This window comes from Osmerus mordax, chromosome 4, assembly GCF_038355195.1.
Source record: "Osmerus mordax isolate fOsmMor3 chromosome 4, fOsmMor3.pri, whole genome shotgun sequence".
Lineage (NCBI taxonomy): Eukaryota > Metazoa > Chordata > Actinopteri > Osmeriformes > Osmeridae > Osmerus > Osmerus mordax.
In genome coordinates this window covers 11,742,416-11,752,552 of record NC_090053.1, presented here as the reverse complement: position 1 = coordinate 11,752,552, position 10,137 = coordinate 11,742,416, and the positions used below count along the sequence as shown (strand labels likewise).

Here is a 10,137-nt window from a genome sequence, read left to right as displayed (position 1 = left end):
AGACACTTTGTACAGGCTCATATACTATGTAGTCAGCGCAATAATTGAACGGTGAAAAGACAGTTTTGCTGACATTACGTAGTAGATGTCCGTATATCACCTGATAATGAACATAGACATATATACATAGACGCCCCATTGGTCCTTGGCTTGCGTGTCAACTCGCCGCCATCTTGGGAAGGTAATAATTTTTTTGTTACAATGTGTCTGGATGGGAGTTTCGGGAAAAGATACATGGCAATAAATTGGTATTTCATGGTTCTACAGTGTTTCAGTTATGGTTCGTGCACTTCTTGATGTGTTCTCATGTCATTTTATGAATCTGAACTTTAACTGTCATTTCGCGAGACCGGTCATTTAAAAAGAAAGAAAGACAAACGAACTCAACTCACTCACAAAACCGTTACTCTGTAGAGTTACATTTTTGCTACATTCGTAAACTCATGAAGTCAAGATGCCTCAGTGTTGTGCAGCTTGGGGCTGTACAAACAGCAGAACAATAACGACAAGAATTCGTGGAATAACCTTTCACAAGTAAGTCTGAACAATTGTTTCTGGTTGTATTTTGCCATTATAACATGATCGATGTTGAGAGCTAACTGACAGTTAGTTGGCTACCAGAGTCAGACTATTAGCTAATAGACATGGGGAGCCAAGCCTAACGTTACGTTATTCTAACATTTGTCAAAAGAAGACAATATTGGCCTAACAAAAAATATAGGCTATATATATATATATATATGTATATATATACATATATCTACTGTCACTTGGATGTCGTTAATTAAATAGCATACATGGTTTGCAACGGGAAAACTTGAATCCCTGCTGTGCGTTTCGGCTGGGCGACTGATATTATGAATATGACGTTAGCTGGCTACTGTAGCTAACATTTTTCACACTTTGAAGGTTTCCCAAAGAGGAGTTGAGGAGGCAGTGGGAATTTGCTGTTAGAAGGGAACATTTTTCAGCCAGTGACTACTCCGTGCTCTGCAGTGAGCACTTTAAGCAGGAGGACATTGACAGGACAGGTCAGATTGTCAGGATTAGAGATGGAGCTAAGCCAACAGTCTTCATTTTCCAAAGAGTAGGTCTATCACTAGGCTGTAAGGATTTGAGAGCAAGTCAATGTCACACTTTAGTGAAAAGTGTTTTTTTTTTTTTTTTTTTTTATGTTTAGGAATCAAAGATGTAATGTATAGTACACTGTGAGATACTTAAACCTGTTCAAGTTGTTTTTAAGTATTTTTCCTTCCATTTCAGCAAGTGGCAACCAGGACAACACAAGCCTCAAGGAAGGCTGAAGAGAGCCTGTCAGTGGACTCTTGTCTGCAAGAGCCTGAACCTCTACCTAATGTTGTGAATGTGAGTATGTGTACTAGCTATGCATCAAGCATCTGTGATTGTGAGTGATGTGATATAAACATTACTCAAAACATTTTCATCATTCTTTCTATTAGGAACATCTGTATGCAATGCCTGCATCTCCCACTGGTCTGAAGACTAAATTCAGTAAAGCCTTGGCTAGGGTGGAGAGTCTGGAGCGAGATATGAGGAACACAAAGGTACGAGAACGGAGGGCAAAAAGAACGTTGCATGGTCTTCTGGAGGATCTCAGGGGGAAGAACCTCATAAATGAAGAGCTTAAAGAAAGGCTTGATTTTTACTCAGGTAAAATTAAACTTTGAACTTCATGTATATCTTAGGGGTGAACCCAACAGAGTAGTATCTAAGGCAGAAGAGTAACAAGAAAATAACTGCAACATCATGAGTTCAAATATGCACCTTGTAACTGGATTTCCTGCATGTACATTCTAGGTACCAAAAAGTTTACTTATTATTTTAAGGGCACTTACCAATTAGTCTGTGCTAACTGAATTTCAGATCTTCCAATAGGCCTCCTGTCAAAACAGGGCCATGAGTACAGCTTCCTTCAAAGACCAGAAGGAGTTTGCCCTCACTCTCCACCTACATGGTCCAAAAGCTTACGCTTATCTGAGAGAGTCTCTCCACATTCACCTACCACATCCACATACATTGCAAAGGTATTTGTTATGTCATTTAATTGCACTTTTTAAAATGACTGGTTCAAATACATTATATAACTACTTTTTCATTTGATAAAGGTGGATGAGTTCTGTGGATGCCAAGCCTGGCCTCAACACGATGATGTTGGACATGTTGAGGAAAAAACAAGAGGCAGATCCAGTCAAATATGGATGTGTGGCGCTCATGTTGGATGCCATGGCCATCAAAAAGCATGTCCAGTATAATCCGCATACCCAGAAGATGTCTGGATTTGTGGATATGGGGGATGGCATAAATGAGACTGATGTTGCCACTGAGGCCCTCGTGTTAATGGTGGTTGGCCTACAAGGCCATTGGAAGGCTCCAATTGCCTATTACCTCACCAAGTCTGTGTCCCCTGACACACAGAAGGTCCTGCTGGTTCATGCGTTGGAGGCACTGCATGAGCGTGAAATAAGGGTCATGTGTGTGACAATGGATGGGCATGCCTCCAATATCAGCATGTGTAATCAGCTTGGGTGCCAGCTAAAGGCAGACCCTTGTGAGCCTTTACAAACATTTTTCCCACATCCAGTGACTGGTGAGAGGGTGTTTGTAATGATGGACGCTTGCCATATGTTAAAGCTGGCACGAAACATGTTACAGGCGTACAGTCCAATACGAAGCACCACTGGCCTCATAAACTGGAGCTACATTGTTCACTTGAATGATGTGCAAACCAAAAACGGACTGCATGCTGCCAACAGGGTCACCGACAAGCATGTCCATTTTGACTCACAGAAAATGAAGGTGTCCCTGGCTGCACAGACGCTGAGTCGCTCTGTGACAGTAGCTCTGCGAACACTGAGGGACATTGGCTATCCACGCTTTACACTCTGTCAGGCAACGGCTGAATTCATTGAGGTAAGACTACATTCAAACATCGTTTCTTATCAAAGTGTACTGGCAATGCTACAAATCATGAATTATTTTTATTTTCAAAACATTTCCTTTTAGATGATTGACAGCCTCTTTGATGTAATGAACAGCCGCAATCCCTGTGCCAAAGGATTCAAAGCTCCCCTGAGTTCTTTGAACTGGACAAAGAGTAAAGAACTCTTGTTGAGAGGCAGGGAATACTTGCTCAGTTTGTTGCTGATGGATGGAACACCTCTTCATCGATCAAAGAGGTCTTTTAAATTGCAACACTTCCGTTCATATGATGCTCTGTTCTCTTGTTCTGATCTTTTTGCTGTCTGCTGTTTTGTTTCTGTTGAAATTCCTTTATGCTCAGTGTTTTTCAGTTCATACATGTGGAAAATGGAAATGTCCATTTACAACTTTCAATGAGCAAAATTACTTGGTGCTCTTTGGAGCTATTGTTTGAATTGTTTATCACTTGTATTATTGTTTTTATTGATTTTATGTAAAGCACCTTGAGCTACAATTCTTGTATGAAATTTGCTATATAAATAAAGTCTTACTTACTTACTTACTATTTTGGTTAGCCAGGATCATATTGACAATCATATTGTTTCTTTTGAAGGCACCTGTCTGTCATGGGGTTCGTTATCAATATTGACACCCTGATGTTGATGTGTCCTGAGCTGCTACAATGTCAGCGATACATCTGCACGTATCGGTTCAGCCAGGATCACTTGGAGCTCCTCTTCAACTCAATCAGAGCATCAGGTAAGGATTTCAGAAGTTTATAAATGTTCTTTACAAAAAAGTATTCTAGTAATCTGTATTAAGTGTTGTGTGGGTCTGTGTGTGTGTGTTTGTTTTTTAGGGGGCTGGAATAACAATCCCTCGGCAGGCCAGTTCCAGAGCATCTTCCGCCGTCTCATGGTCCGATGCGGTGTCTCTCCGAGCACTTCGGGCAACGTGGCAGCACAGGATGACACCGTGTCCCTATCGGCTGTTGAGATGTCCTCTGCCTCTGAAACTGAAGAGCTTCCATTGCCCTTCTTGAACGTCTCTGCACTTATCTCTGACCACAGCTACCTACCAACCCGCTTTGGTGGCCTTGTGGAAAACGCATTAGTCTACATATCGGGGTTTGTGGTTCGTCAGATACTGAGGAAGCTGTCATGTGGTGTATGCCGTGCTAGCCTGGTGACAGATGCTGCACGCGCATCATTCGATCAGAGCTACCATTTGCTCACCCTAAAAAACAGAGGAGGGCTGATGATTCCTTCAGAAGGAACAGTGAAGGTGATCAGGTCAGCAGAGCGGTATATTCGACAGGCATCATCGGGGAAAGCTGTCAGTGTTTCTGTAATACAGCAGTTTGTCCGAGCAGAAATTGGCACAGATGATGTGTTTCTTCTCAAGGAGCACATTGAGGAAACACAATTTGGGATAGACAATCATCACTTTTCGCTATTATCTTTAGTTGTGTCTGTATTCCACAAACTCAGGCTGCACCACATTGCCAAACTCAGCACTCTGAAATTACAGAGTGGCAACTCACGAAAAAAACTTGGCAAAAGTGTCCTGTTCCAAGGGTTCTAGCCAGTTCAGGAAGATCCAAGCTTGGATTCTTCCATATCCTTTTATATATAATCTAATTAGTTAGCCTACGAGTTTTGGAACAGAACTCTGTATTGCTGCTTTAAATTAAGATATAATATATTTGAATGTGTATATTTGACTTGTTATAAAAATATAGAAAGCAGGTGTTTGATGTTTGTTTACATTTGTCTACTCTATTTTTGTTTATGAAATTACTGTTTTTTGAAAAGGAAACATAATTGTCAATGTCACTGCTAAAGGATATGTTTCTCAATAAACATATTTGAAACAAAATATAGAAAAGCACGATTTGATTTGTAGGCTATTTGCAGATTTTGTTCAATTTTTTCTCAATGATGGTCAATTATTAGTAGTTAAAGAAGCACTATTTCGATAGTTTAGATTTATTTTCAGTATTTCAAAGTGAACCTGTAAATACTGCACGTGCCTGTGTGCATGCTACATTTTGTATGTGTCTGACACCACAAAGTTCTGGAAAAGTTAAGTTATATTCTATTCTATTTACTATGGCTTTTGCAGTCACTCAATTTCAACCACAAATGTGTAATGTTAGAGAGGCAAGACACAAGGTTGACTCTCAGGGCAGATTCAAGATATACATTGTTTATTTTGAAGAATTGTCACAATGACAATCACCCCTCCATATCACTCCATCTAGACCTCCATATCGACCTCCATATAACTCCATCCTTCAATGAGACAGAAGCAAGAAAAACAAATATAAAAAAACATTATGGATATTTGACTTTTCCTGGCCCTTCAATATTCAAACCCCAGATTGTGAAGTCGGTAACAGCACTACTTACTAGTTGAATTGTCTCCCTTTTGTGCACAATTGTTTAGATATCCCCCTATCAAACTCCTCCACTTCACTGAAATAGTACAGACAATATTGCTTCTAGGTGAGCATAAATATCAGTTACACTAACGAAGTAGTGTACATTAATTAGCATTACTTAAGTGGTTGATAATAAAGGTATTAGTAGTAAATGATAAAGTTGTATGGCTTTGTGCAGAAAATTTACATTCTCTCCTTACCTCCGATGATAAACTGGTCCAAAGACAAAGTTGAAGTTAGCTAACGTTAACTTTATTGTCCAATTCAAGACACCAGAATTGTTTTATACATAACCATACGCGATTCACATTAGCACTAGCTACTTACACTCTGATTCTAGTTCATCTTGTTCTGAGCCGTAATCGTACAATATTCACTACTGCAGGAAAATATCTAACTATCGAGATTCTAAGTAACATGGAGACAAAACTTTTTTTGGTACTCCACACGTAGATCATAAACCCTTGAATATATAAACGACTCAACGGAATCGGTTAAGAAATGTAAACGCTAAAGTGCTTTTTAACCAGAAAAGCCGCAGCTCCACCGTTCACTTGCGTTTGTTTACAGGCGAGTCATTACCTCCCCAAGATGGCGGCGAGTTGGCACGTCGCAGCAAAGTTCTGACGCAGACAATGGGGCGTCTATGTATATATGTCTATGATAATGAACACCCCTGCAGCCAATCAGAATCGAGTATTAACCCAGACCATGGTATAATAAGTGATATCGTGGCATGTTAAGGCGTCATTATAGATTGCTGACGTCTTCTGGAGCAAAGACGAAAATGAATAAATCATGTCTGATAACCACAATATGGTTATGTAACGTTATGCCAGTTAAAACCACAATGAAGGCATTAACAATAACTGTAAGCTAGTAATAGTAAAGCAACATTCATCATCATAATAATAGTAACATATTTATAGGCTTATTTAATTTAGCTTGCTTTGCCGATCAAGCTAGAACAACGACGGAGACAGTTATTCAAGTTTACAGTTTCTTTAATCCGACACAATACTTAAGCTGTCATACTAAAAACAGAAGCAAAAAGAACGGATATTTGGTGAGTCTGAGTCATATGTAGAATGTATGTCCATCTAGAATAGGCCTATATTTCTAAAAACCAAGTGAAAGGAATACTATACAGTACTAATAACATTGATTTTCGTAAAGTTCACATGATGTACCGTATATAAACGTCGCCCTTGAATAAACGCCACCCTTGAATAAACGCTGCACCAAAAATGAACGTTGTGTAATAAACGCCGCCCTCGAATAAACGCTGCACCAAAAAAATCTAAAAACTGTTATTTAATTGGTTAAATTCAACCCCAGTATTTATTACACATGTACATAACTTTCTGCACAGCTTTCTGTTTGAAAGTTGACGTGTGAATGTTTAGGCATGCTGCTTCTGATGTCTACACAATGTAGAACACTTGTATTTGACACAGTTGAACTACCAACGCACACCTAATTGATAGCCAATGAGAAAGGGAGTTGCCGCACTCATAGACAAACAAAGAATGGACAAGGAGGTCAGCGGTAGTAAATGAAACCTGCGTTTTTAGCTGCATGATTCATTTGTCACAATGCCAGCAACAAAGTTGTCTATGGCTGCACTACAGCTACAATTCACGAAATCTCTCTTACTAATTTAATGCCGCCCTCGAATAAACGCTGCACCAAAAATGAACGTTATTTAATAAACGCTGCAGTGTTTATTCGAAGAAATACGGTATATGTTTCTTGATCGGACTTGTACCCCAATCTGCCACTGCAATGCCTTAGCTCACACGCTCGCGAAGTATGATGTGTACAGCTAGTTGCAAGCTTGCAAGAGTCTAGTAGCTAGGAAAAAGGCGAGCCACTGTTCTGCGCAAGACCGGACGAACCGGAATGTGTGCGCCACTGAGCACTTTTCATAAAAATTAATGGGGACGCCACCTTGGAAGAGAAAAGAAGCTGTGTCTACTAAATATAAGTCTATGGTTGACGTCAGTCATGTCCGATCAAGCGCTGTTTGCTTACTTTATCGCTGACAAACTGCATGGTCGCAAATTGTATTGTTTTTGCATTAGAACTTGCCGAACCAGTGTACTGAAATTTTTCATTTCATGTATTAGGCCTATAGCCAGAACTCAACTAAACATAGTCTTTCCGTTAATGAAGAGGCAGACTAATATGGAACGCCGTTTTAGTCCAAATTAAATAAATAGGTAAATAAATAGATAACTACACAAATAAATATATATAGCTATGAAATAAACCCTGAAATTAAAAAAAGATGCCAATAAATATATAAATATAGCATCATATAAATATATAGCTGAATCAATTTACCTCCCTAAATAAATACATTAACTTTTTTCAAAATGAAGTTTTTTGACTTTTATTTCCTAATGCCACATTTATATATTTTTTTAGACTTATTTACTAATGCCACATATATTTCCTAACACCACATTTATTTCTGTGCTGTATTTTTTTCCAATGCTACATGCAAGCGAGAGGGGCGTGGTTATCTTCAGACCAAAGCAGCTGCACAAGATCGAAAGTAGATAGGGACACCTGGATTCGAGAGATGATGGAAGACATATAGCCTAAGTGGTGTTAGAGATGGCCTGCTGGCCTTAGTAGATTCAATTGATCAGCTTGGCTTGTCAGGGGACATCATTTTGGCACACATTGAAGATTTTGTAGAAGTACTTGGGCAGATAAGTGCTTTACAGAACATAGACATTGATCACAAAGTCTTAAATAGTTTGAGACTTATCAAGCACTGTGTTCAGTGTTGCCAGGTTCGCGGTTTTCCTGCGGAATTGGGCTACTTTTGAAGTGTTGCCGCGGGTTGAATTGTTTGTCCACTGGTTCGGGTAGACCTATTTTGCATGCAAATTACATGAATATCTTTAAATAAAAATCGATATTTTAAATGAAATAATTTATTTATACCCAAATCCTACCAAACTGACTCCAGATCAGCACGTACACACATGGACATGGGACACGCCCACATACACACACGCACTGCTGTGCGTATGCACACATGCCTAATGCTCTCAGTCTCCTGAGAAAACCTGCTGAAAACTGCTTTTAATGCTGGCATACTAAACATTTGGTGTTACTTTGTAGATATTACAATACATTTGGCAATGAAAGCAATGCTGTTGGACTTTAAAAACAAGTAAATGGTTTGGCAGGGGCATATTTTGAGTTCTGATATTGGGCTGGTTTTGGGGCTGGTTTTATTGGCCATTGGGATGATTTTGGGCTGCGACAATCTAATGCTGGGTACACACACAAATATTTTTTCAATCTTATAAGATTGAAAAATGTGAGAGACCACAAACATGAGGACAAAAAAATCCTAGATTTAACCGTTTTGCTTTTATAGTGTGCGGTGTGCCATGATGTAACAAAGACAGCACACCACACTCAAACTGATTTTCAACCAGTGTCCCGACTGTGAACACAGGAAATATCGCAATATCTCTCAAGACTTAAGAATAAACATGGCAGATGTAACTGTGCTGCGCCATGACTGCGTTTGTTATGCTTCCTCCTCTCAGCTTGCTTTCTGATTGGATATTGTTTCGTTTCAAGTGATAATCTCCAGAGCATGCGCGGGTTTGTACCCGGGGTTCCCCTCACACATCAGGATTCGCAATCGGTGCGGCTCCGACATTCTTCTAAGCAGGTTCGGTCGCTCTTAACACAACTCACACCAAGGGAAAATCTGATAAAATAATCTGTAGAACCATCAAGATAATCGGGACAATACCTAGGATTGTCGGGGGGGAAATCGGCCGATTATCCTGTGGTGTGTAGCCAGCATTAGTATTAATTTGTAATATTGTCATAAGGGGCTGTGGTATCGTGGTAAATATGGCTATTGCCTTGAGACAACCCCAAATACGTGATTAGCCTACATTCGGGTATTGTCTGGTGTGCCCACGGAACCAGTTTTTTTTCGATGAACCCAAAACAAAATGTTGCCTGAATGCCAATTGGCCAACCTTAAGGTAGTTAATAAATACGTGACTGAAAGAATATTTGGGTGTGCTTGCCTTCGTCAAGAGCACAACCTTTGTTCTCTCACATATATATTTATTATTATTATTGTTTATTTTCGCGCCCCTAAGGCTCAGTCAATATTTGGACTACATAGACGACGTCAATGTCAAAAGGCTCGTCTTGGTCACAATTGCGTTGTTTCTATTGGGATTTATGTTCCGTTGCACGGTTTAGGTTTTAATTAAGTTTTTGTAGCAAAAGTGAAGCTAACGGTGGCTAACTTGCTAGCCACAGTCACTGACGCTACTGACGTCACTAACGTCACGAAATATCGCGTGACTACCTCTAGCAGAATATTAGTTTATCAGCTCGTTAACATAGCCTGTTTATATTAGACATTCTCTGTTGTTAACTTCTGTGAGATAGCTAGGCTAACTGCTTTACTGCAAGGGAGCTGCAGAAACGCCACAAGCAAAGAGGCCAGGGTGATTTACTCATTGGGTGTGCTTTGCCTTCGGCAAGGGCACAACCTTTGTTCTCTCACATATATATTATTATTATTCTTTTTGCCCCCCTAAAACTCAGTCAATATTTGGCCTACATAGACAAAGTAGGTGTCAAAAGTTTCGTCTTGGTAGAGATTGAGTTGCTTCTATTGGAATTTACGTTCCGTTGCATGGTTTAGGCTGAAGTTAAGTTTTTGTGGCAAAAAGTGAAGCTAACGGTGGCTAATT

At 39.7% G+C, this 10,137-nt stretch overlaps 1 protein-coding gene and 1 long non-coding RNA gene across 2 annotated transcripts; one reads left to right on the top strand and one right to left on the bottom strand.

Moving 5' to 3' along the window:
• The first annotated feature begins 454 nt into the window (after positions 1–454).
• On the top strand, positions 455–1,999 carry LOC136941702 (THAP domain-containing protein 6-like). The gene is made up of 6 exons (XM_067234251.1): positions 455–534; positions 910–1,087; positions 1,264–1,359; positions 1,461–1,671; positions 1,885–1,949; positions 1,985–1,999. Exons 1-6 carry the CDS (start codon positions 455–457, stop codon positions 1,997–1,999), a joined length of 645 nt encoding a protein of 214 aa, XP_067090352.1.
• Positions 2,000–5,133: 3,134 nt separating this feature from the next.
• LOC136942441 (uncharacterized) lies at positions 5,134–5,979 on the bottom strand. The gene is made up of 3 exons (XR_010876597.1): positions 5,584–5,979; positions 5,352–5,417; positions 5,134–5,234 (listed from the first exon to the last, which is right to left on the bottom strand). It is a non-coding gene; the product is annotated as an uncharacterized lncRNA (long non-coding RNA).
• Positions 5,980–10,137: the final 4,158 nt, after the last annotated feature.

Excerpts from the sequence above, each read along its gene's own strand:
- LOC136941702 (XM_067234251.1), top strand. The coding sequence starts at position 455 with ATGCCTCAGTGTTGTGCAGCTTGGGGCTGTACAAACAGCAGAACAATA. Across the intron at positions 1,088-1,263 it reads CAGTCTTCATTTTCCAAAGA|CAAGTGGCAACCAGGACAAC; the intron begins GTAGGTCTATCA and ends CTTCCATTTCAG. Across the intron at positions 1,360-1,460 it reads CTGAACCTCTACCTAATGTT|GAACATCTGTATGCAATGCC; the intron begins GTGAATGTGAGT and ends TCTTTCTATTAG.